Source organism: Tauraco erythrolophus, chromosome 1 (assembly GCF_009769465.1).
Source record: "Tauraco erythrolophus isolate bTauEry1 chromosome 1, bTauEry1.pri, whole genome shotgun sequence".
Classification (NCBI taxonomy): domain Eukaryota; kingdom Metazoa; phylum Chordata; class Aves; order Musophagiformes; family Musophagidae; genus Tauraco; species Tauraco erythrolophus.
This window is the reverse complement of record NC_141465.1, coordinates 90,640,371-90,668,321: the sequence shown is the minus strand read 5'-3', so window position 1 is coordinate 90,668,321 and position 27,951 is coordinate 90,640,371. Positions and strand designations below refer to the sequence as shown.

At 40.4% G+C, this 27,951-nt stretch overlaps 1 protein-coding gene across 1 annotated transcript; it reads right to left on the bottom strand.

Moving 5' to 3' along the window:
• Window positions 1–548: 548 nt before the first annotated feature.
• DIS3 (DIS3 exosome endoribonuclease and 3'-5' exoribonuclease) lies at window positions 549–27,015 on the bottom strand. The gene is made up of 21 exons (XM_086611669.1): window positions 26,785–27,015; window positions 24,493–24,650; window positions 21,348–21,541; window positions 21,159–21,232; window positions 19,231–19,398; window positions 18,118–18,282; window positions 17,073–17,186; window positions 16,814–16,951; window positions 15,626–15,772; window positions 14,249–14,365; window positions 13,347–13,448; window positions 12,615–12,679; window positions 12,435–12,519; window positions 11,688–11,815; window positions 11,120–11,206; window positions 9,945–10,101; window positions 8,149–8,363; window positions 6,925–7,093; window positions 6,346–6,504; window positions 5,842–5,964; window positions 549–670 (listed from the first exon to the last, which is right to left on the bottom strand). Exons 1-21 carry the CDS (start codon window positions 27,013–27,015, stop codon window positions 581–583), a joined length of 2,886 nt encoding a protein of 961 aa, XP_086467795.1. The 3' UTR covers window positions 549–580.
• Window positions 27,016–27,951: the final 936 nt, after the last annotated feature.

Below are 27,951 nucleotides of genomic sequence, written 5' to 3'. Positions count from 1 at the left end.
TTTTTTTTAAAGGCAGTTCATTAGAGGCTAAGCAATGATTTTAAATTGCCTTAAGGCCTATGACAGAGACTAATGCACTTCTGTAATAGGGTTTCTCCATCTCTATTGTTTGCATATATACACACAGCTCATGTGCAGGAGAACTTTCTGAGAAGGAAGTGTAAGTCTGGGGAATTTATCTTTCAGGAGTAAATTCTGTTAGCAGTTAAGACCAGTAACTAGCACAGTTATTCTTTCAGCTCTGAGGTGCTAAACAGAATGCACAGAAAAAACAGACTTTTGTCAGTCAGGCTCTTGAACGGCCCTAAGGTCATTAATAAAAATACTGCAACTACTCCTTTATGTTGCAGAAGCATTTATTTTCAGCTACAACACAAAACTCTAGACAAACTTGGTTTTAAAACTATTGTTCTCCTGCATACATATATTCATAAAAAGTTTTTTTAAAAAAATCTGGTTTTACAAATTATTAAAATGAGTATTTAAAAGTAAACAAAATCTGTTTCTAACATTTTGTCCATAGGGGAAAAAATACGTAAATACAAATAACTTGTGTGACTTCCTATTAACTTATATCCAGCTATTCTTGTAGCTTCTTTTTCTTTTTTTCTGGTTCATTCTTGCTGCTTGTCTCGGTAGAAAGATTTGCAGGCACATCACTTCCAAGTATCTACAGTAAGAAAAGAATTGCAAGTCAGAACACTTTTAATTCCATTTTAGCTTATCCTGTCCTGATAAAATGAGTTTACTTGTACAAATCTTTTACAAACACTGTATCCACATGAGAAAGTTCTGTTAGTGGTCACCAAAAAGCTGATCTACCATCATATGGTAGAACACTCAACTGCAGTAGAAGCTGGAACAAGCCAAGGGAACTGCAGGTAGCAGCACCCTCCTGACTAAGCTGCCACCAGTTCTCTGCACCAGATCGTATGTGATGCCTCAGCAAGTGCTTGTAAGGGGGGGGTGGGGGGTACGAATGAGAGAGGTGAAAAGGGTCTTAACCCAACAGTTTTCATTTTGCTTTTAAAACAATCACCACTGCAGGGCTTTCTGAAGTGCTGCTCCTGTCAAGCAGAGGCCCCATCAGGCTCAGGACATGGCACAGCAAAAAGGCATTTAGCTTTGGTAGAAACTGGAAAAACTTTTAAAATAAATGGAAAATAGACTTCTCATAAAGCAAGGAACAACAAGAACAGAGAAAAGCCTGTATGTTTACAGAGAATGACTTGTCCTCAAGGAAAGGGGGTCATCAAGAAGCATGCTCTGCTTTCTTTGAGAATGTGGAAATGAGAGCATTCAAGCAGAGGGGTGAAGCAGGCTCTCATGGAATACAGTTCCTTTAAGAATGTTCCTAAAACAACTGGACCTCTACACTTGAGTCTGTGGGCAAACTGTAATGCCTGATTAGTGAAGGTAACAGGCACTGCAGAAGCTTGATGTGAGGAAGGTGATCACTTGGACTTTAATTCCAGGTTACAAATCACATGAAAGCAACAACAGGATTTACCAGTAGAAGAGTTATTTAATTGAGTTAGAGTAACATGGGCATCTGTACTGGAATTAAACCCACTGCCGTAAGCTGAAGGCTGTGGTTTTGGTCAGCTAGATAGCATGGCAGTGATTATGATGGGCTAAGGGGTATCAGAGAGGCTGTGAGAACAGATAACACGGTAAAGATAAATTACCTTCAATGAGTGTCACAAGAAGGCTCAAGAGAGACTTCAAGGTGCCATAAAGGTCTGTTCCTTGCAGCAACTAGTCAGAGAACCCATTAAAAAGGGAGAAGCAACTCTTGCTCAAGGGCCTGCTTAAGAGGTTGCCCACAGAACCATCCCTGTGATACCGATTTCGGTGTACTTACTCAAAACACATCACCACAGCAGAAAGAAAAAAAAAAACCAACAAACTTTAAAATGCATTACATGAGCAACAATAAGGAATTTAATGAAGATTTTATTAAAGGAGGTTGCAAAAAGATTAAATGCTGTCAGGGGTAAGAATATGCCATTTATCAATAGAATTCCAAGAGAACAGTTAAAAAAAAGTCAGTAAAACGATTAGTATTATGAGTCCACAGACCTCCTTTAAGAAGTGACAATCCTGTCCAAATGAAGAAAGAAGTGCAAAATTAAGTTAAAATAAACAGTCAAGCCGAAAGACCGAGGAACAGTGTTATGGTTTGAAGTGGGGGGGAGGTCCGGGTGGCAGAAGCTGCCCATCACACCGGACTCCCATCCCCCTCGGGGCTTGAGCCAATCGGCGCCTCTGCGAATTGCCCTATTTACGTCGGACAAAGGAACCGGAAAGGTGTGCCTTTGCCCAGGAGCAAGGAGAAGGGAGGGGGGCACGGCCCCCGCTCCCGGCCGGGCCGGCGGCCCGGGCCGGGCCCGATGCCTGCCCCATCGAGGATGGTGGTGGCGGAGCCGCTTGGGGAACTCGGGGAGAGCCCCGCTGCCGGGGCGCCCACCGGGCCGATTTCACCCAGAAAGGACTGAAATCTAAGAGAAACGGCCACACACATAAGAGGTCAGTGAAGATGGAACGGAACAACGTGTGCCGCGGCTGAGTCCCCCTTGCCAGCGGCCCCTTGTAACAAGTCCTCGGTGGAGCAAGCAGAGACCCACTCGCAGCCCGTGGATGACCCACGTCGGGAAGAGATGCCAGAGCCTGAGCACGGTATTTGTTAAAGGAGATGCCCGAGCCTGAGACTATTGTGAATCATGGGCACAGGTAGAGACACATTTACGCATTTCGCATTTATGCACTTATGCATTTAAAGTCTCTATGGAGACGCATTTAAGGTCGATATGACGACCCACGCTGGAGCCCATTTGAAGTCTGTATGATGACCCACGCCAGAGCGAGTGGCTACAGCTCCTTAAAGGTCCAGGACTGGTAAAGCCCGCGCTTGGGGCAAATCCAATGGGGTAAGGATTTGCCCCCCAGCGGGTAGGATTCACGCTTTCGCCGTGAGTAGGGGATCCACTGGAGCAAGGGACAATGGTGTAAGGACTCCTTTTCCTTTAAGACAAGCGGCAGTAACAACTTGGAATGAACTGACCTGCACTCCCCCATTCCCTGCCCCCCTGTGCCACTGGGGGGAGGAGGAGGTAGAGCCGGGAAGAAGAGGCAAAAGGGGGGGGGGGGGTGTGTGTGTTGTTAAGACCTGGCCTTGTTTTCTTGTTATTGTCTCAAGTAACCGTTTTTGTGTGCTTTTCTTTTTTGTAGGTAGCTGTTAATAAATAGTTTTGCTTTAAGAAAACAGCCTCTTTTGCCCGGGACCGTGGTTGGTGGGTGCTCCTCTGTTCCTGTCTCGATCCTCAGCTCTTTTTTTACATTTTTCTCTCCTCTCCATCTTACTGGACTGGGAGAGCTGCGTGGGTTTAGTTGCCGGATCGGCTTAACCCACGACAAACAGTAACAAAAATTCTCTAAAGGAGAGGTGGGGAATTCTTCCTCAGTCCTCTGTCAATGGATAGCTTGATGATAATAAAAGCCTAAAGCAGGCATGAACAACAAGTGTGTCTGAAGCACTCAGAAAATTAAACCCATCATCAAGAAAACTCTTACAAATGACCATCATATAAAAAAATAATAATAATAAAAAAATGTTTAGAACAAACTGGGTAAGAGGAATACCAACAGTGCCAGGACTAGACACTGTTCATTGTAGCGTTCTAAAAGCAAGTGTGAAACTGTCAGCTAGCAACTGTGGGTGCATATAAACTGAGAGCTTAAAACTGATCTGGGTACTAGAAGGAATGATAGTTCACAAAATAGTTTGGGTTGGAAGGGACCTCAAAGATCATCTAGTTCCAACCCCCCTGCCATGGGCAGGGACACCCTCCACTACACCAGGTTGCCCAAAGCCTCATCCAACCTGGCCTTGAACTCTTCCAGGGATGGGGCATCTACAACTTCTCTGGGCAACCTGTTCCAGTGCCTCACCACCCTCTGAGTGAAAAATTTCTTCTTTATATCTAATCTAAATCTGCCCTCTTTCAGTTTAAAGCCAAAAGATGATGCAAAGTGCTGCCACATAACACCACAAACACAAAATCCTGTAGGTATCTCTGTATGTATGTGATCCCATATGGATCTACAGTGTGCTCACATTCAGAATCACGCATGTGCTGCTGTTCCTCCCAGCTCCAAAAAAATCATATAACAGAACTACAAAAACATAGAAGTGATGAGGAAGATCAAAGATACAAAATAAGTTTCCAGAAAAGCAGGAGATGACACAGTGGATAACAGAAGTTCATAGAATTGAGTGGCCTGGGAATGGTAAATAGGAATAAAAGACTATTTTTCATAGTGTAGGAAATACAGTGTATCATCAAGTAAAAATGTTAGGCGTTATACTTGAAACAAATGAAAGGTCAAGTACTTTTTCCATGGTGAGCTGTGGAACTCACTGTTACAAGATACTGTGGGAGTCAAAAGTGTAAGCTGGGGAAAAAAAGCAATTAAACAAATTCACAGAACAAGACTCTACTGAACACAAAGATGTGTATCTCTGGGTGAGGCAGTATTTAAGTTGTAAATTGCTGGAAGCTTTGAATGGACACAAAGGGAATGATCGCTGTATGTGCATCTTACTCCTATACTCGTTCCTTACCAGGAAGGAGGACTAGTAACTAACTGATGTTTAGGAAGACAAAGATTTTGGATTAACCAGTACAGCCATTCCTCTATCAAGGGATATACTAAAATGACAGCACTGACTTCAATGTAGAGCAAGGATGTTCACAGAAATTAGTACAACAAGTAGAAGGGAAGGAGGGGGATGGACACGGATACATGAAATCAGCTTGCATTAGCCTTACTGTGTGTCCATTTTCAACAAAGTGTGCCCCTCAGGGACTGGAGTTGTTGCAACAGGAGTGTTCCGGAGTTATGCCCACAAACACTAGTTGGTGAGCACAAGCAGTGGTAGCTCAGCATGTGAACGCACAGCAGGTTGCAAGGTTTCTTTCTAAAACATATTTCCTTATCTACTCCCACTTTTTGAAATGATGAGGATTGCCTTCAACTCAAGGTAATATAACAGCTCTAAGATCAAAATATTTACATGTGTTTGGGAACAGATGATTTCTCAGAAAAAAAATAATAATGTTTGACTGTATAAACAATGAGGACCTCTTGCTTTTTTTGGGTTTTCTTTTTCCTCCATGATTACAGATACCCAATTACTGCAACCATCTGTTTACCAAAAAAGTCACATGTAAAACTTAATGAAAGTACACGTCTTGTAACGGCATGCAAAATACTCATCAGGCCTGCGGTGCGAGACCACGTGAAAACCCCAGTGTCCCAGATGCACTAAGAAGCTAGAACTGAAAAGCCTTAAGACCAGAGACACAGTTATTAGGACATTACAGTTTCCACGACGTTATCAAGAGAGAATTCTTATACTGCAGAAGGTGTAAGAAAGACTGCCATTTACAGCCAGCAATTACAGAGTTGCCTTCTGAGCCACCCATCACAGTTACACTGTAATTTACTGGAGCAAAAAGACGACCCTACTGAGTTTTGGCAGATTTTCAAAAGGGAGATTTGATTACAGAACCGTGAAATTCAGATGATCATCTTTCCCATCAGTGGAAATATCCCTGATGGGCCCAGAAGGGAAATTTAATTTAGAGCCCTTTCTTCTTTTCAACAGCCAGTGAAAGCAGACCTGTGGTTTTTTGAGAGCAGATGTGAAGCAATCGCTACAATCTGCTGCTAAATGATTTTTTTCTTCTGGGTTAAATTTCAATTGTACCATATGCTGATTTTTTAAGATTACCGAAGGGTAATATGATTCTATGAATCACAAACCTTGTGCCTTACCTTTGGTTCTACCAACACCATCCGAATTTTCTGATGTTGGATGTTGGAAGCATCTAACATAATGTTCACTTTAACTTTATCAAATACACGTAATGTTGTGTCTTCCACAGTAAGTGATGGTACCTGAAAGTTCAAATTCTGTATAAATACTCACTGCTTACCATGTCTTATGTTTTTATACAAAAAATCTTTTTTAGGAAATTATTAATGTTACATGTCAAGAAAAACGAACACAAATTACTGTCCCGAATGTTCAGAGTGTCATAATAATACTTGGTATATACGTTTTCTCAGTATTTACTCAGATCATTAGATATTAGTAGCATCTTATTACAGAACCGAGTTTCTCTCAGAACCTGTTTATTAGACTTACAAAGACCATAGTGGTACTACTACTACAGATTAATAAACTTGCATTTAGAAAAACCTCTCTTGCCCTTCTAAATCCAACTAGATACTCATCAAAAAATAAAGGTACTTAAGAACAAACCTTATAAAACATACCTCATTGTTGTAATCCAGTCTTGGTGTTGGTTTACCTTTTTCTTCAAAGAAGACTGTTCCTTCTAACCCATATTTGGGAATCAGAACTACAACTGCATTTTTTCTTACAAATAATATATATGCATCTTCATTCACTACTCCTTTGCTTTTGAAGAACAACTGTAACAAAAGTAAAATACATGACTAAGAAAAAATAAAACAAAACACTAGAATGTTCTCTTTTGGATTAGAAATATACTGGCTTAAAAAAATCCCATTAAAATACAAATCTATACTTAATGATAATTACACACCATATACTGAAAGCAGATTAAAAAAAAAAAATCCATAAACTGTTTATAACATTACTGATTAAGCATTCGTCATATTTATAAAAACCACAAAGTAAAAAGAATTCTCAAGATGCCATTATTCTCCATTTTTCAGAACCAGCAGTGCAATGTTGAAGTTCTTTCCCAAAGAAGCAGCCCTTGTTCTTAATCGTTCCTGCAGACTTGGTTGGTTTTGCTCCACAAAGCACAACTCAGTGTTTCCTCCCGTCCTGCCCATAGTTAATCCTCACATCTCAGAACTACTTACCTGTGTATGGAATGCAACAGATGCTCTTTGTGCGTATTGAGCCATTTTGTGTCGGTAATTGAGATTTTTACACATATCTGCTAGTTTATGTTTGTCTGTCAGTTCTGGGTAAGTACTGTCTGCTCCTATGGCCACGGCCAAAAGTCGGTGTACTATAATGTCAGCGTACCTGCAACAGATGAGACTGAACGATCAATGACATGTACAAACATACTTCCTTAATGTAAGAAAAAAAAAAAGCTTCTAAATATAATTTGTTTTTATAACTCTTATACATCAAAAAGTTTTTTCTAATAATGAGTCTGCTGATAACTCCCTGTATTAACTCATGACCACTCTGTGCTGACCAAAGATACAGTCTGCAATTCCAGAATGAACGGTACTGTTTTCTAAGAGAACTTCTTCACTGTATTCTACCAACAGAGTCTGTATTGCTGAATGTTTACAGACACAAACTTTTACTTTTAGACTAAAGAATGATGTCTTAAGTCGCAGCTTAAGCCGCTCTCTCTTCCCTTTCCTATGAACTAGACAAATTTAGTGTAGAATGGTATTTCAATGCCTTTGATCTGCAAAGCATAATCACACTTCAACTTCTTGGTACATAACTTTTACCAGAATTTCAGCCAGGAACTTTTTAACACATCTGTAGCAACTAAAATTTACTATTAAGACTTCCAGAAGCTCCACAAATTATTCACACAAATGCATAGGAATTTTAATCCACCTGTAAGAGATTTCACTTGAAATATTTCTTAGGAGCAAAACACGACGATAATTATTTTCCTCAAAACTTAGATACCTCTTGGTTAAAAAGATGACAATCCCTCAGTTTTCCAAGATGTACAATTTCATTACAATGCAACAGCTACAGCAGCAAGTTTCTAATTAGCAATGTTTTTACATGTTAAATACAGTCTCCTCAAAATTTAAACACAGCTCTCCCACCTCAGTCTCTAGTTGACTTATACAACACTAACTGATCCCGAAGTGAATTTCTATGTCAGAAGGGACGAATTTCTCTTGAGTCTTTTTAAGAAATGTTATTAGATGTTAGTGAACCTAGAAGCTCACATGAAAGACAGATCACTGTGTAAATCCACTGCTATTTCAAGTGAAATCTGAACAGACACAGTGTTGTGTTTGAAATGGACACCACCACAATTTAAAACAGAATTTCTTCACAAATAAATCACTTCTTTTTGTGACCTAAAGTAAAAGTACCTTCTAATGGGTGAGGTGAAGTGGGTATAAATAGGTGAGGCTAAACCATAGTGATGGAAATCATTATCCATTCCAGAGCAGAAATAAACAGCTTGCATCATGCAGCGAGTGGTCAAAATTCGCAACAGTGTATTTAGGTAGGGGAACTTCGGAGATTCAGCTTTGTCTAATGATTCAGCTAGCGCCTTTGCTGAATCTGTCTTAATTTCCAAATTCTGGAGGGAGGAAAAAAAAAAAAAATAAAGTGAAAAAAGGTTAGGTATTACTAGAAAATATTAACGAAATGTAAGCAGAAATGTAACAGCTACATCCATGCTGATCTTAGCAACTGGCACAGGTATCACACCTAATAACAACGTAATGGAATGCCACTATTACAAAAAAAAAAAAAAAAAAGGATCCACTCATGCAAGATCCCTCCCTCATTATTAGTAGTGCTTTATGCAAACAATGAAAAGCTAAGTCAGTAGCCTAGGAATTCAGAAAAGACATCCATTCGGAACTAAGAAACACTGCATGCTAATATTAACAAGTTTTTTTATTTCCTTTGATTTTTTTCCATCCCTTTATTGAATAAATCAAAGGGGATATGCAAAAATAAAAAGAAAAAAGTACTTATGCCACACAAAGATTCTCATCTGAGCACAACGTAAGCAGTAATCAACCTTGTTGTATGTCCTCCACAAAATTATGGAAACATAACACTTGGAAAAGTCATTTGTGAAACTAGTACTGTACGACACTCAGTTTGTTCCCTGTTTGCCAGTGTTGCCTAATAAAAATTCAGGTAGTGTGAAAATAAATAATTCATTTTTAATTTCCAGTCAGACAAAATAAGTTTCCTCACAGCATCAGCTGAATGTACTTTCCTTCATGTACACTGCTGAAACTATGATCTAGAGATCAAATTATCCTTGTATTACGGTAAAATAATTGCATATTTATTTAAAAAGTGTAACAGAAATATAGCATATTAATACCTAAATGTCATGGTTCTGTCAGAGTAGTGAAAAGTCACTTTGGTTTATTAAATTAAAAGAACACTTGTCTATGCACAGGAATTTAGCTTTCCAAATAAAACAGTACTTTAAAATAATTTTCAGAGTATACATGCAAAAATTGTCATTATTCTAGTTTTATAGCAGTGGAAAATGAAAAGGGCTCATCTATTAATCTTATACTGAGAGAACCTGGAAAAAAAAGGGGGGGGGGGCGGAGCTGAAGGAAAGGAATTATGAATGCACATCACAATGTCTAGAAAGTTAATTTTAAAAGTTTAGCTCAAATAAAATATCTTGAGACTGGAAAAATCATTTTTCAGTTCAGACTTGTTAATTAAATCAGACTTGTTTCGGGATAAATTAACCTCTAGCTGATCTAAGGAAAGGATGGAAACTATAAACACATATGAACACATTTTCCTACTTCCTGACTTTGAGATATGTTGTTTGATGTGACTGACCAATTTTTAAGTACACCAATAATGTGCCAAAAGCTGGCTCAAAAGTCGCTTGTGGCTTGGAGAGAAACACTCACAGCACACAAGAGTTACAATACAACAGACATAAAGAGCGATTTGCTTTCTTTATCCAAGAGAAGGTTTCCAAAAAGAGCAAGAGTCTACCTTTCATCTAGAGGTACAGATACCTTGCTACAAGTACCACCAATTTCCAAGTGTAGCTGATAACACTTTCAAAATACTGCTTTCCAACCCTTATTCTTGGATAAGTGGCCAAACAGAGAGAAAACAGAGCTTTTTATAATTAAATCACTTGATTAGCATGGTAGAAACTTGCCTTGGACTTTGCTGCCTTCACAAGGATGTCATAATTTGATGGGGGAGGTGCAGGATGTTTCCGGAGCAAAGCAAACTCTGGGAACTCATCGTAAATTTTTTGTGCTACAGAGACATTGGCAAGCAACATGAACTCTTCAACCATGGAATTTGTTTCTCTATCAACGTAAAATATTTTGTATTGTTAGAAAAGCATTAGATTGTATATTTACTTTGAGTACCTACGGAAGAAGCATTCCACCATCCTATCAACATTGTGTAACAGAAAATTGTGGTTTTGAACTTTTATACAATTAGGCAAACATTTTTATGACTAAAAACATAACAAGTATTTGTTAAGTTTCAAATACTGAGTCAGAAAAAAAAATAACCTCAAAGATCTAAAATAAAAAAAAATGCTCTTTAAAATGCCCCAAAAGACCAACAGATAAGCTGCTTGATTTCTTCCTAAGAGTACTGTTCAAATATTGTGCATATGAAGTTTGAAAGCACCACGTTGCACACCATAAAGTTGTGACGGTATACGTAACTAAGTGTAGAGTTTTGCACACAAACTAAGTGGTAATACGAGAGAATGTATCTAACTTCAGAAATTTAATCAGTAGCTCCATTTCTAGAACTCAGCAAGACTGTCTATAGCGCTCTGCACAAGTGCAATAACTGCTCTGTTGTTCTTAAGGTTTCAGTAATCTGCAACTCCCAAGTTGTATTCGCTCCTTTAGTAACACCAGAAGAGCATCACAGAGAAGCCAGTAGGATGTAGAGTTTGGACCTTAGTGCTCCATTAAGTCAATAGTAAAGACTTAAGTTCATATATGAAGCGTACAGTTCAAAACTTGCTTCATTAATAGTGCAGGAAAACACAGAGGAATCCTCTTTTCTAGGATCAGCTTGCCCAGAGAAGTTGTGGATGCCTCATCCCTGGAGATGTTCAAGGCCAGGTTGGATGGGGCTTCAGCCACCTGATCTAGTGGAAGGTGTCCCTGCCCATGGCAGGAGGGCTCGAACTAGATGATCGTTTAAGGTGCCTTCCAACCCAAACCATTCTATAATTCTACAATTCTACCTGCACTATTATATGAACTTTGTACACTATTAGGTAATGTTGCTACTTATATATGCCTTTACTTCCATCCCTGCCCTAAACTAACTACTTGAGGAAAATAAAACACATACTTGAGCTCCTTAGTCTGCAGATCAATAGGATCGTGAGTTTCACTGTCCATGTGGAAACGAACTTCTGGTGAGGAAAGTGTCAAGGCTCTAGAAGACAGGAAGTGGTATTAATGAACTACAGTAAAGCAGAAACAGCAGCTGAGTTGTAGGCCTGCACACAACGTCTGGGTTTATCATGAAACTGTAATTTAAAATTAGCAGAAATTAAAAATACAATTGTGGAATTCATGTTAAAATTAGCAGAAATTATGATGCTGACACACATCATCAACATTAGCTCCTAAAGTTTCAAATGCTACTCCTCTGGTTGAGTTTTTATAATGACTGTGAGAGATCTATATTGATTGATCTTGTGTAGGAAAAGCTAACATCCCAAGTTTATATTTTTGGGGAAATGAAGATAGGCATTTTTAATTGCATTGCAAACTGAAACACCAAAATACCTCTCTTTCAAAAGATTTTCACTGAAAAATGGACAAAGAATACCATTATACAGTTTGACAGGAAAATATAGCCAGAAAAAAAAAAACAACAGGAAAAAAGGTAACAGGGACACTGCACAGTTTACCCATTATCAATTCTTTTCTTCTTCAGAATTTTTGCTAATTTGTTTAGTCCACGTAGGCTGGTAGTAATATCATCGTTCATGGTGGCTGAATCAATTCTCATCTGTGCTTCGGCATACGTAAGAGAAGCCTTGAAGAGACAGAAAAAAAGAGAGATGTAATGATACATCATTGAAGACTGAAAAGAAAAACATATTTCAGTCTTCCAGAAACTGCAGTTTTCTGTCAAAGTTGGTTCACAATAACAGAAAGGTTTACATTCAACACCTAAATGCATGTCATTCTCAAAGAATAATGGACAAAACAGGACAGATCTATGCAAGAGATGAAGCAATACCAGGCATTCTCAGTGTTTTTTTTATGCTGATCACAGATCTATTTTATACATTAGAAGTCTAATCTTCAGAAATATATTAGAAACCTATAGAATCTACTGAATTTAACTGAAAATTATGACTAACTGGTATTACCAACCATGTCCGATATACGTATCAATACATTCATACTTTTAAAATGAAATGTAGTAAATAAAGTAATCGCACAAAAATCATTGCGGCGTTAGAGGTTTAAAAGAACAGGACAGAATCAAACATTTTCTTTACTTTTAGAATTTATGAATCATTTTCTAATTCTAAGAAAATATAAATCAATAAACAGAAGAAAACTTCATTATCAAGTCTGTTGATCATTGTTTTTACAAAAGGGTCTCCAGCTTTTTTTCAGAAGTACAATAATATTTTGTAACTAACCTTGGAATTAATGATACTCTTCGTAAATCTGGTTTTTAGAATTTCAGCCTTATGGTTCATCTCCCATATACATGAAAATGCAAGCCTATGAGAGGGAGAAGGGAGGGAAATCTGTTAAAATCCACATATAAACATCTAGAGTTTCTTGTCAGTATCAAAGTGTGAATCATATACATATACCTGTCCACATTAGATCTCAGGGAGCATAAATTGGAACTAAGTAACTCTGGAACCATATCAATCCTCTGCAAAGTAAAGAATAAAAATTATGACTAGTTATGGTTTTTAATTTCCTGATTTTTAATACACTGAAAGCTTGGAAATAATTACTTTATTTCTTTGCTAAGAAAGCTCAAATTTCTGTAAGAAAAGTCAGCTACTTCAGAGAAAATTAATTCCAAGATCTATTTTAATTATCAATTTTTTAGTAACAGTTATTTCTGAAAAGAAATTGTCGTTTATGAGAAGTAAGTTAAAATAAACAGGCCTAAGCCTACAGCTGTCATGAACACAAATCACAGGAAACAGAAATTTAGCTACCACAAGAAAAAACACTGAAAAAGGCAAAACTAGGGCACTTCTGCAATTCCAGATCGATATTAAACCAGTAATCTAGTTTCAGAACTGTAAGTTATTAATGCTTCAAACAGGCGTTGAAAGAGATATTCTCCAGATAATGGATTTTAAAAAAAGAAAAAATTTTCTCCCTCTTGCTGTGCAGGCTGAACGACAGAAAGCACCTTCATTTTGATAGTCTTAGGCAAATTAAGTGTGGCCCAAAGGAGACTACTTTTTTTTTTTTTCCTCCTTAATTTAGAGATAATGTCTCTACTCCCAAGAATTAAAAATGAAAGGAATGAAAACTCCAACCACTTAATTGTACAAAAAGCTTGCTATATAGGAAACAATTACTTTTTCACACAGATACACTGTTGTTCCTCTTCTTGCCGACTCCTCATCCAAAGCATTTCCTGGGCGAATAAAATGACTGACATCTGCAATATGTACACCAACCTAAAAAACAAGCATCATATTATGCATCTTATGGAACAGAAACAGTTCTCAACAGGAAAGAAACTTTCTCAAGTCTTTATTTACCCATTCCAGCAGCTCCTGGATGCAGTAATAGGAATAGGTAAAACCTATCATACTGATTTTAAAAAGGTGAATAGTTGCAGCAATTATGCAAAATGAGGGCATGTGCACATTTAGTGGAAAATTATACGCATCACCAATGCAACTCTCTTGCCAGGGAGCTCAAGTAACTTTCATTTTCCTCAAGGCTCACTGGAAATTTGTTTTTGCTTTTCTGTTTGCTAGACCTCTCATTTTGGCACACTCTGCTATTACAATTACAAATTAATTTATAATGAAGAAAACCTGACCAAGTCAGATATATGGGGTAGAGAGCTGGTGTTAAGTCTGTAGCTTTTCGATGCCTTTTTTTTTGTTTAAATAAAACAATAATTCCTTAGGGATTACACCACTATATTCACTTTTTCTACTGATAATTCCTTATCCTAGGTGTAGATATCCAATTCTGTATTAATTTCCCATGCCAAATGAGCAGAAAGCAGGGTGAATTTAGATGACATTAAATTCCCACTTCTGAATGCAAATCAACTCCTTGAATGCAAATCAACTCCTTTTCTCTATTACCATCTCACAGTTGTGCAAACACCATTAATGTCTTCTACAACAGATCTGAAGCTTTGCTCATGTCATTTACTATTACCACTACTGCATTGTTTGTAAAATAATGGAAAAAGTAAATAAATAAATGACTGATTTGATTAAAAATAAAGAACCAATACCTCTATATTTCCATTTCCTACTTCTCGACAATGTAATGCATCATCAATATCCGTACAGCCAGGAGGATCAACACTACAAACATACAGATGCCTTAAGTCCTCCCTGTATTTCATATCCTGAAAAAAAAAAAAAAGTTGTTTTCAAGAACATCTTCTATATCAAAGTAAAAGTTACCATTTGAGAAAGGCACTTTGCATAAGATTTTTCCAAAGCAACCAAGTATTTTCAGAGTGGGTTGGTTTTTGGGGTTTTTTTTGTCTTAGGACAAGATTTGCAGTAATATTTATTATAAGATCAAAACAGACATGCAGAAACTACAGTGACAGAAAAACTAAGACAGAAGATGATCAAGTACTGAAAAATCCTCTTTAAAGCAAACAGGAAGAGAAACAGAATAAAACTACAATCTTTTCATCATCTCAGAATTAGTAGGAACAGGAATCAAGATTTTTTAAGTGAAATTTTGACGGATGTCCAGTTGGACAAATTGTTTAGGATACGATTGCTCTCAACTAACTTTAGCTTTCTGAGGCTTAGATGTCTAGATAGCTGAAAGGAACTGCACACTTTGGAAGTATCTACCTTTGTATGATGGAGACAAAAAAAAAATGTCAGATAGGTATCTTAGAGAAGACAACTCTTAGACAGTTAATTTACACAAAGATCCCTCTTTCAGTTTCCATGTTCAAAAGAAACAGGAGTAGGTAATAAATTATAATAAAAGTAGCCCACCTCAAAAAAATTAAAATACACAAAATGCACAAACAAATCAACCTAGTTCAGCCCAAAACAAAAATATATCATGATCAAATTGTTCCCTGATGATATTTTTCCATACATTCTAAAGCAACTATTTCCCCATAATTAAGCTACTGGGTAGAACCTGAAATTCACTAACAGCATTTAAAATGAGCAGTTCTGCAAATACCAATTTCTTTAATTACTTTACTGGATTATAGCAGGATATATTAAAGTCTCCTCTCCTCAGATTATTTTAGTGATGACATAAGCTGCCACATTTGGTTACAAAGCTATTTAGCAAGATGAAAAAAACTTTGGGAGGATTTTACAATTATCTGAATTGTAGTCTCTCTCCTTTGCAAAAAAAAAAATAATCTTTTTTAATGTATCTTTTTAAATGAAACCTGTAATATCATTTTTATATTAAAATCTCTATCCCTACCAAACACAGTTTTAGCCAAAACCCAAAAACTTGCAGAGGCCTCATTTCCATAGGCTGAAAGTCTACCTAAAGACAAAATGGTTTTGGACAACATTTTTCCTCTATTTATTGTGTATTGGGATACCTAAGAACATCACAGTGTAATTTGAAGGAGAAGGCACAGTAAGCATTACAATAATTTTAAAATTATTACCTGTTCTGTAATGCTCCATGGCATTTTTGGTAGGAAACTATGGACAACCTGGGAAAAAGGCTGATGAGGGACATCATGTTCAAGCAGCAGAACTTCTGTCTCCGTCTCTTTATCTCCAGCACTTCCCAAGTTCTTTACAAAATGACCCTGAGAAACAATATACATTCATACAAATACACACATGCACATCAATCAATATTGTTTGCTCAAAAATAAGTATTTGAGATCATTATCTCATAAGTTATTAGTATATGAAACGACAAGGAGTAATCCTTCCTTCTTCAGTTAATTTTCTCATCTTTAAAAGAGAAATTTAATTTCACACAATTAATTGGTTCAGTAAGTCCGAACTTTGTACTTACTCCTTTTTTCCTAGAATGGTACTAAATTCTCCACATTTAAGACCGTAAAAATTGTAAACGTAGCAATTCAATTTTATAGGAAAGAAAAAAACATGGCTGCATAAGCAGCAAAACTAATAAGGTCTAATTTCTCTATAGGTTGAGTCACACATCCCACTCCCTGACACCACATTAACTCTACTTCCTTCCTCACATCTGTCCTCCTCTGCAGTAATGCTGTCTTTGTCTTAACACTCCTTCCAAGTTTCCTTCATTTCTTTAAACACGAGTGAGACAGCTGTGCTCTCGTTCATTACAAGCTGTGCATTTCTACACAAGGCAACGGAAGCATCTTCAAACCTAGTTAGTGTTCAACGCAGCATCCTCAACTTCTCTTATATCTTCCTGTTTATTTACAAAGAACTTTTAAGAACTTAAGTATCTGTAACTCTGTCCCACTGGCAATTTAACTGAATTTGGCCAATGTATTTGAAACCACTTGCCAGGATGGTGATCAGTGTGTGGACAGCAAAAGGTTCACTTTTCCAGGAACCCAGACTAAAACAAGGTGGTCCCTAGTTAGTCTAAATAAAACACCTTAGCTGGCACATACATGTTCACTGCAGAACCTGAGGACAAAGCTTTTTAAGTATGATAACCCATACCTGTTTTTTGAGGGTAAGAGCACACTAAATCATTTGCACCATCAAAGAATAGCACTCAAAGAACTTAAAATTCATGTCAATGCTTTTTGAAGATACTCAGCATTGCAGATAATAGTAAACATCTTACCTAATAAACATATATAATTGGATAGAGAAAAGTTTAGAAGAAAACACAAACTTACATTAGGATACCTGGAATTCCTCGGCCAACCGTCAATAGCAACAATTATTCTTTGTCCTTCCAATATATCTGCTTGTCTTGTTTCTATTCGAATGCGAGGGATTCTGCGATCCGCTGGTGTAAACAAATGGCGCCTTGCCTATTAACAGCCAGAAAAAGGAACAAAAAAGGAAAAAAATGGAACAAATAACTTTCTAATTAAAGGGGGAGGGAAAAAAAAAAATAGATCTGCACTTGCAAGAACTTGCTTATTTCTATACCTCTTTGATTTGTGATTTGGAAAGCATGCCACAAAACGGTCGCCAGTTTCGTTTTATAATGCCCACTACTTTTCCTGTAGGTCTCAGCATGTCCTTGTTAGCAGAAGTCTTCAGCTGGTAGAAAACACAGAGGTTAAAACCACAAAACTCTTCGAACTCATGTTAACATGTTTGACTACAGCATGTATCTCAAACTTCGGTAGTTAACAACTTCTGTGTCACCGTAACGCCACAACTTATATTACGACTTCATAAACAGAACTATGTCTCTCTGTGCTTTGCACGACTTCTAACATTTTTAGCATGTGACATGACTACTTTGTTATTTTGTTAGTTTTTTAATGGACATTGTTTCAGAAAAACAATGAACGGCGGAAAAAAGCTCTGAAGAAAGGTTACCTTGTTTCACTGTCTCTGCTTACTCCACAACTATCTCCATTTTCTTTTCCAAGCTATTATTATAATTTTTAGGAACGCTTTTATGTTGCTTGAAAATGCTCCAGCAATTCTAAACACAGTAATTAAAAAAAACATTCCCATGGAATTCAGTGGGAAGATCACACTCCTAAAGAATATCTGTTGGACAGACTATTTAAGCAGAATTAAGCAGAACTACTGCAGGAAGCTGAAGAATATTTTACAACTGGTTCCAAATGTATGCATTGCCTATAAAAGCCAACTGTCATTATGACACAACATCTGCTCCTATTCTAGCAAATCCTAATCTGCACATCAGTATATAGCTTTGCATTATTACCTGACTACCACTCTGTAACTTTCAGATTTATTAAGTTTAACAAAGTAATGTGGGAATTTCTGATTGGGATTAATTAAAAAATTAAGAAGTATCCATTTTATACATATTGACGTATTTAATGCAACTGTAGGACTAAAATTACGTTTTATAATTTCCATATTCACAATAGCTTTTAGGAGTCAGTATAAAAAGGGTATATACACTTAAAGCCTTAACAACATTGTCAGGGCATTGCAGATTTCATCTCTCTCATAATGTAAGTTACATAAAAAATTATTTAATTCATACAATGTTTTCTTTCTCCTCTTCATTTTCAATGTCATCTTCATTCTGACCATCATCCTGCAAGACCACTGCGGACGGTGCCACCCATTCATTTTTTGCCAACAACTCCACAGCTACAATATCTTCATGAACTGCTCGGTTTATATGTTTCAGCCCCTGTATAATTATCTGGATTTAAAAAAAAAAACAAAACCAACAAACAAAAAATGAAAATGCAAATATTCATGATTGCAGCAACAGAAGACCCAAATCAAAGCAGCACAACAGAAGAGTATCCATGTATAACAGGCTCCATGCTCTAAGAACATTTTAAGGCATGTTTGTGAGGAATTTCCTTCCTCTGCTAGGTTTCTTTCAGTACTGATGATGTTATTTCAGGATTTCAATTGCTTCTACAAAAATAATTGGTTTTCCTCAGACTTTATTTAAAAAAAAAAACAACAGACAATCCTTCTATTTTTGCAGGCTAGGGACTCCACAGACTACTAAGATAAAGGAATAAAAGAAATGGAGAGCCAGAGAAGCATCTCCAGCTGCCACTACAAACAGGAAGGGAGGAGACAACTACTGCTGCTGCTTGGAAACAGCGTCTTTACAACTGCACCAGCAGAGAATTCAGTAGGCAGACAGCTGGGTTAACTGCTTGGAGGGGAACAATCCATCTGCTCATCGCCAGCATGAAAATAGCGGGGGAAATAAAGTGGGAATGCCCCACCAGGGCTCACCACAGTTTTTCTGAAAATACTCCTACAAACTTGTTTCTCTGTCATTCACCATATATTTCACGCTAATTTAAAAAAAGTGTTTAAAGTTGAGTCAATTGAAAAACTATTAACGACTAAGATTAAGCTTTATCAAATACTTTACCAAAGCATAAAGTATTGTTTTAAACACATTATTCTCTTTTCAAAAAGAGCACACTCAACATTTCAGTAGTCTATATCCATACAAATAAACAAAAACAAAGCAAAAAAGTCGGAAAAAACACGGAAGAGGAAAAATTACTATAATGCTCTCTTTTAACAATGTACATCAAAATTACATTTAAAATCACATTTTAAGTCATTACTGAGGCCAGTAAAAGTTCACAGCATGAAGTCAAAATGAAAAACTCACCTCTTTGTTTTCTTCAGCGTCTCCATGAACCCAAACAGTAGCTTCGAGATAATTATCTCTGCTTGCCCTGTAAGTTCCTTGGAGGTAAACACCAGACTTTACTCCTTGCTGCAGTTTGCTAAGAGGAATATGTTCTGGGAAAATTATTTTTCCACTTTCTATTTCTTTCTTTAAAAAAAAAAAAAAGAAAAAAAAAAGAAAATTTTCACTCTTTTGTGATCATGATTATTCCAAAAGCCAGCTCAGAAACATGACACTCAAGCTGGCAAACTCCAAAATTGTAATTATGTGTAGGTACAAATACGTACAATAAGGAAAAGCTACTATTAAGCAGTAGTTTTTCTAATGACGCATGAAAAGCATAAAGAACACAGAAACATGACAGTTCCAAGAATGCCTCCTTTTCTTTTCCTGTTTGCCTGCAGTTACTTAAAAAGACACTGCACAATTGACACACATTTTTACATTGATTTGGATATGCTGACCAAACAAATACTTAGTGAAGAAAACACCAGCATAGTACTACATAGTAAAGAGCACAGCACCCAGGGGAAGTGTATACTGTGAGCTATACGGAACATTGCGAAAACACATGACTGTGACTAAACTTTGGAGCAGTCAGACAATTAGCTAAACCTGAATGAACGGCACCTCATCGCTGAAAAGATCAGCTGATCCAGTTCTGGAGTCCCCAACATAAGAAGGACATGGACCAGTTGGAGAGGGTCCAGAAGAGGGCCACGAAGATGATAAGAGGGCTGGAGCACCTTTCCTATGAGGACAGGCTGAAAGAGTTGGGGCTGTTCAGCCTGGAGAAGAGGAGGCTCCGGGGTGACCTTATAGCGGTCTTCCAGTACCTCAAGGGGGCCTACAGGAAAGACGGGGAGAGGCTATTCAGGAGGGCCTGTTGTGATAGGACAAGGGGTAATGGTTTTAAAATAGAGGGAGGTAGATTCAGACTGGATATTAGGAAAAAATTTTTTACCATGAGAGTTGTAGAACACTGGAACAGGTTGCCCAGAGAGGTGGTGGATGCTCCATCCCTGGAGACATTCAAGGCCAGGTTGGACGAGGCCCTGAGCAACCTGATCTAGTTGGAGATATCCCTGTTCCTTGCAGGGGGGTTGGACTAGATGACCTTTGAAGGTCCCTTCCAGCCCTAACGATTCTATGATTCTATGATCCCTACTCTTTCGTGTCCCACTCCATTCTGTTAGAACTCACTCATTAAATTAACCTTCCCATTTTTTAGTGGTGGTAATTTTCAGCTGTATCACTCTTATGTGAAAATACATCTTGATTCTGATAAACATAAAGTACAAGTAAACAGAAGAGGCTGTAGCTCATCTTCGAACTGCAGCCTGCACTTATGTCAATTCAACAGAAAAATCAGAGCTTTTGACAGAAAATGCTTTTAATAATAATAAGTTAACATAAACTTTCAAATAATAGACACAAAACAGAGACCTAAATGGTTTGCAATATACACTTTTGCATTTTCATTTTGTTTCTAATGTAAATTCAGAATGTAAATTTCTAATGTAAATTAGAAAGAAAATTTCATTTTGTTTCTAATATAAATATTCCTAATATTTCTAATATATCTAATATTATTATATAAATATTTCTAATATTTATAAACTTTCTTTAACCAATTATTATTGTCATCTTCACACCAGTTAGCTAAAGCAACTGGCTTTTTACAAATAAGTAGATACCTACTAATAGGCATATAAGCAGCAGTAAAAACAGCTGCAATATCTCCTTCCTTCTCTTCAGTTGTCAAAAAGTTCTATCACCAAAATGGTAATAAAGTCCAGAGTCCTCATTTTCTAAACTGATACCAGTAGCCTGACATATTGTGTCCAATAATATATTGCAAACCGTTTGTGATTAATTTATTTTATAAAAAGAAAATAAAAACATACCCCTTCATCAGATACACAAGCAAGACGATCTACAAGGTCAGGATTGGCTGTCAAGCTTTTGATATACTCCTCACCTACAAAAACACACACACAAATATTTATGCAAGTGATGCATGGGATTTAGGTACAAGAACACTCTGAGATTGTGTATCTGAGCAATAAATTAAACATACACGCCACTTCACTTACATGTATAAGCAGTTATCCCTTCCTCTAGAGCTTTCTCTTTATTACTTCTGTCATTTGTTAAAAAGATAACTTGGATCTTCTCCTCATCCTCTATTTTCTTCAAGTGTTCATTATACCAATTCACTGCTACCCGAATGGCTCTGTCGTTGCGGTCATTAGAAGTTTCTCCTCGGTTTTGCTCTATGTATGTTTCTCTAAAGAAATAAGAGGGGGAAAATAAAACCAAGTGAATCTTGACATCTATCCATACGTACAAAAATTCTTCAGACAAACAAGATCAAGACTGCGAGGCCAAAATAATCACTTCTGTATCTATTTTCATAGTATGTATAACACTCTACAGGCTACTGAAGAAGGATCAGGAGGCTTCTAGAAAAGTCAAGAAAAATAGCAAGGAAGCGTTAACTTCTAATACAAGCTTGTCACCTACGATTGAAGAGGACTGCATTCAAGATGCTAGAAATATGCATTCAAGATTCCTAGAATTATGATACCGCAGTAGCTGAAACTACTTGTGAGCCCAGACAAAGGCAAATTAATTGCATCCTCGTTTCTTAGAGCTTTTCTGTCACGAACCAGCAAACTTTTAATGTTTAAAAGGGATACTAAAATGGGATAGCATTATTCCTTGGCTGCAGTGACCACGACACAGTGGAGTTCAAGATCCACGGGGCAGCAAGGCAACTATACAGCAAGCTCTGTGCCCTAGACTTCAAGAAGGTGGACTTCGGCCTCTTCAAGGACCTGATGGGCAAAGTGCCATGGGAGGCGGCCCTGGAGGGACGAGGGGCCCAGGAAAGTTGGTCCACATTCAAGGAGCACCTCCTCCAAGCTCAGCAGAGGTGCATCCTGATGAAGAACAAGTCGGGCAAAAAGACCAGCAAGCCCGCGTGGATGAGCAAGGAGCTCCTGGACCAACTGAAAATGAAGAGGTTAGCCTACAGAGGGTGGAAGCGGAGACAGATAGCCTGGGAGGAATACAGAGAAGCTGTACGAGTGACCAGGGATCAGGTGAGGAAGGCTAAAGCCCTGAAGGAATTGAATTTGGCAAGGGATATAAAAAGCAATAAGAAAAGCTTCTATAGGTATGTAGGGGACAAAAGGAAGTCCAAGGAGAACGTAGGCCCCCTCCGGAAGGATACTGGTGCTCTGGTTACCCGGGACATAGAGAAGGCTGAGTTACTCAATGACTTTTTTGCCTCAGTCTTCACTGATGAAGCCTCTTGGCTTACCACCCAAGCTGTGGAAAGAACTAGCAGGGACTGTGAGGATGAACCACCGCCCACTGTACTTGAAGAGCAGGTTTGGGAACATCTGAGGAACTTGAAGGTGCACAAGTCCATGGGACCTGATGAGATCCATCCGCGGGGCCTGAAGGAACTGGCGGATGAAGTTGCCAAGCCACTGGCCATTGTATTTGAGAAGTCGTGGCGGTCTGGCGAGGTCCCCGATGACTGGGAGAGAGGGAACATAACCCCCATTTTTAAAAAGGGGAACAAGGAGGAGCCGGGCAACTACAGGCCGGTCAGCCTCACCTCTGTGCCTGGCAAGGTCATGGAGCAGATTGTCCTGGGAAACATGCTAAGGCACATGGAGAGCAAGGAGGTGGTGGGTGACAGCCAACATGGCTTCACCAAAGGCAGATCGTGCCTGACCAACTTGGTGGCCTTTTATGATGGGGTGACAGCATCGGTGGACAAGGGTCGACCAATGGATATCATCTACCTGGACTTGTGCAAAGCTTTTGACACTGTCCCGCATGACATTCTTCTCTCTAAAGTAGAGAGGCATGGGTTTGATGGATGGACCACTCGGTGGATAAGGAATTGGCTCAATGGCCGCACTCAGAGAGTAGTGGTCAATGGCTCAATGTCCAAGTGGAGACCGGTCACAAGTGGCGTCCCTCAGGGGTCCGTGTTGGGCCCGGCCCTCTTCAACATCTTTGTCGGTGACGTGGACAGTGGCATGGAGTGCACCCTCAGCAAGTTCGCCGATGACACCAAGCTGTGTGGTGCCGTCGACACGCTGGAAGGGAGGGATGCCATCCAGAGGGACCTCGACAGGCTGGAGAGGTGGGCCCGTGTCAACCTCATGAAGTTCAACCAGGCCAAATGCAAGGTCCTACATCTGGGTCGTGGCAATCCCAGGCACAATTACAGACTGGGCGGAGAATGGATCGTGAGCAGCCCTGAGGAGAAGGACTTGGGAGTACTGGTGGACGAGAAGCTCAATATGAGCCGGCAATGTGCTCTTGCGGCCCAGAAGGCCAACCGCATCCTGGGCTGCATCAAGAGGAGTGTGGCCAGCAGGTCGAGAGAGGTGATTCTCCCCCTCTACTCTGCCCTCGTGAGACCTCACCTGGAGTACTGCGTCCAGTTCTGGAGTCCCCAACATAAGAAGGACATGGACCAGTTGGAGAGGGTCCAGAAGAGGGCCACGAAGATGATAAGAGGGCTGGAGCACCTTTCCTATGAGGACAGGCTGAAAGAGTTGGGGCTGTTCAACCTGGCTCTGTGGTGACCTTATAGTGGTCTTCCAGTACCTCAAGGGGGCCTACAGGAAAGATGGGGAGAGGCTGTTCAGGAGGGCCAGTTGTGATAGGACAAGGGGTAATAGTTTTAAAATAGAGGGAGGTAGATTCAGATTGGATATTAGGAAAAAATTTTTTACCATGAGAGTGGTAGAACACTGGAACAGGTTGCCCAGAGAGGTGGTGGATGCTCCATCCCTGGAGACATTCAAGGCCAGGTTGGACGAGGCCCTGAGCAACCTGATCTAGTTGGAGATATCCCTGTTCCTTGCAGGGGGGTTGGACTAGATGACCTTTGAAGGTCTCTTCCAGCCCTAACCATTCTATGATTCTATGATTCTATTCCATTGCCCAAGTCGGTCTTGCCTATAAACTTTATTCAATATTCTGATCACTTTTTCACGATATATATGCTTATCCTAACTATAAAATAGAAAAGCTCCTGAAACACACAACTATTTTCCAATAGGATTCCTTAGAAGTTTACAGTTCTACACACCTCAGACTAATATTTTTTTTTTTACCTATGTTCCGGTTCACATGTCCCAGTTATGTTTCCCAGTTTCTTTTACTGGACATCAGTACAACTTTAGTATAGTCTATTCCACACCTTACCGATGATGTTCATTGGTGAAAGAATAGAAGTGTTTTTCAGGGTTTCCAATCACGTCCCTGATTCGCTTGTACACTGGTGCACTCCGATTCCTGACTTCTTGTAAGACTGTCTGTAGCACAATGACATTCTTAATAACAGGATCTTCTAGTATATCAATCTGAGGAACAAAATGAAAAAAATAAAAATTCTTGTTTAATTCCATCCAATAACAGGACTTGAAATATTTGTTCTGTTAATATATAAGAAGCTAAGATGAATAATCAGTTGCACTACTGATGCCTTTTTCTCTCAACGTTGGGAAACTCAACAGTATATTAAGCTGCTTCCTCCTGCTTGCGGGCAAAAAGTTCAAATAGGATTTTCCAGTTTCTTCATGACCTGAATTTTGCTGGAGTAAAGATAAGGACTCATTCTGAGTTCCACCAAATTAAGCCCCAACATACGGAGAACTCCAGTCAAATTTAAGGCCAGATATACCCTAGACATTTTGTTCACATAAAATGGGGTTCTTGTAAATTATAATCTTTGTAAACAAAAGACATCGATGCACAATCTGACTGGAATCCAAAGGCCCTCCAGCATATGTCTTTGTGAGCAATACAAACCATAAAATACTACCTGACCACTGTTACACAGCTAACACAGATATCCCTGTGCACGCACAGGCTCAAGTTCTCCAAAAACAATCCCACTGTTGCACTGCAATTGTAATTTCTGCAGATTCAATTCAACTGGAATTCTGTTAGCTGCTCTTCACCTTTTCAAAGACCCTGTTTTTCAAGGAACTTCGTTATAAAATTTTCAGCACTTTTCTTTGCCAATCCCTGGTGGCCCTGGTGTGCAAGACAAAAACATACACTAAAAATCCACGCTCCTGTCAGGAGAAAAAGGTAATCTTAATTTCCTAAGCTTGTGGCAGGGAACTCCGCAAAACCATCTCCAAAAAGAGACAGCAAAAAGGCTCCAGAGGGTAGGACTAGAAGAATTAAAAGCAATGCCAGACCAAGCTTCTCTGAACCTGATATTTAGATGACCTGAAAGATTTAGGGTCATATTCACAGGGCAAGAAATTCAATATCATTATAGGCACAAGCTGAATTACCAGGCCAAATCTTACTGTTGCAATCCTGTTCCAGTTCCCAGGTAAAAACTTTTTCCTACTGTTACCAAGATTTTCTAATCCCCGCCGCTCCAGTTCATGGCAGCGTACACTGGAACATTCTCAGAGTGCTCTATAGTATGTACATACAATGTTTGTCAACAGACACCAAGAAGTCCATGGGTTAACAGACTGAAAATGTCTCTTGACTTGCTATTCTGGGAAGAAAATCCTTACCTACAACTTTTGGGATGGTGCTAAAACATCACTGCTAAAACATGTGATTGTTGTGCCCCTCTCCCAAGTAATCCATGTTAGGATTCATGAATTACTGCCAGTCTCCCATATCCGCACAGGAATGTTCTACTTTCTGCAGATGTACTCAAAAACAATCAAAAAAAGTGTCAAACATCGAGCTCGGGAATTCACTGCCTCCCATCCTGATGTTCTACTGTCTGCGCTGCCCAGATTCAAGCCTTTGCAAAATTAGTGATGGGCTGCAGAGTAAAGTGCATTCTATGCTTCCAGAATTGTACACGAGATGATTTTGCAGTCTCTATCCATCACCTGAAATCAGTATCACAGTATAAAGACACTAAGCCTGCAACAGTCTCTGAAAAAGAGAGCAGGTATTTAGGAAAAATTCAGGTTGACAGGAAAATCCAGTGACCACCTGAAAATCCCAATCGCAGCTTCACAGTGTATTCACTCTCCTTGCCTGACTATATACCCATATCAGACCACGACAAACAAACAAAAAAAACCCCCACGCTCTTCTTTGTTCCTACCGTTCAGGCACGAAAACACCAAACGGAAACATAGTCTAAAACCAGGCTGCACTCCTGATGGCTTCCTACACACACGATGGCAGGAAGACTACCCGTTCGGGGATCAAGCAGACACAAGTCACAACGGCAAGACACGAGCCCCACGGCGTACCGCTAACGCGCCCCTCCAGAAACGATGCCTGAACCCCGCGCCTACGGGGAGCGGGATATCGCACACTCGCCCGGATTTAACCAAGGCTGGAGCGGGGCTCACGGCTCCGGAGAGAGCGCGGCCGGCCCCACAGGGAGCACGGCTGGGCCCTCTCCGGCGCTCGGGCCTGCGGCTCCGCTGCCGCAGCCGCCGCCCGGCGCCCGCCCGCTCCCTCCCGGAGCCGCCGGCGGAGGCAGCAGCAGCAGCGGCTCACCTGGTGAAGGAGGAGGTTGGTGTCGGGCAGGATGTAGTGCGGCCCGGGGCAGAGGCTGCTGGCGGCGCCGCTGGGCCGCGCCTCCAGGCCGAGGCCGGGCCCAGCGGTGCGCGGCGGGCAGAGGCGGCACGCGGCGGCGCCGCACGGGATGTCCTCGCGCAGGTAGTGCTCGCGCACCACCTTCACCACGCCGCCGGCCCGCGTGCGCTTCAGGAACGTCCGCGAGGTCATGGCGCGCGCACCCGCGCGCGCCGCCGGCCGGCCCGCCGCCTACCCGGCGCGCGCCACACGGCACCGCACCGCGAACGAGGGGGCAGAGATTCCGCCTCCCATCGTGCCGCGCGGGGGGAAGCAACGCGCGGGAAGCCGCGCGCAGCGACCCCGCCTCGGCCGCCCCGAGGGAAAGCGGAAGGGCGCGCATGCGCCGCTGCGCGCGCGGCCGCCGGCGGAGGTGAGCGTTCAGCGGGGCGCGGGGGCTGGTGAGCGCGCTCCCCGGGTGCGCGCGCGGATCGGCGACACGGAGCACGCTCCCCCGCGCTCTGCTGCCGCCGCTGTGCGGCGTTACCGGTTGGGCGGTTGTCCGTCGCCTCCCGCCGAGCCGGGTACCTGGCGGGTAGAACGGCGTCTCCCTCACCGAGCTGCTGCGGGGAGGGGGGTGCTGGCGCTGCGCTGTGGAGGCGGCAGCGGCGCGGGGGAGCTGTCGCCCGGCGGGCTCCGCGCCCCTCGCTGCGGGGCGGCCCGGCCGGCGCTGGCCTGGGCTCCGGGCACGGCGTCTCCTTTCTCTGTGGGGCCTTGAGCAGCCCGCGTCGGTCTGTGCATCTCTTGAGTAAAAGCTGCGGTCTGCGCCAGTAGCGGGTGTGGTATGCGTGACTGTTGGGCAAACGAGCCTGGTAAGAACGACGGAGCTACTTCTTCAGGGAAGGCAAAGGTGGCCATCAAAGCGTTCCTTTGCCGTTTTCTCCAGCGAGTCTTGCTATGCCCCTTACTGGATGTTCCCTGACGCTGTATTCCTTATGGGCTTGGGGATTTCTCGGTGCATGCTCTTCTGGCGGTGTGAATGGCAAGTGCACATCTTGATTTAGCTGTATCGTCTTTCTAGTAAGCTTGATTCACACCAGTGTTTAGCTTACTGCAGGCAAAACCCTTGTTAATAATTATTTAGGAAGA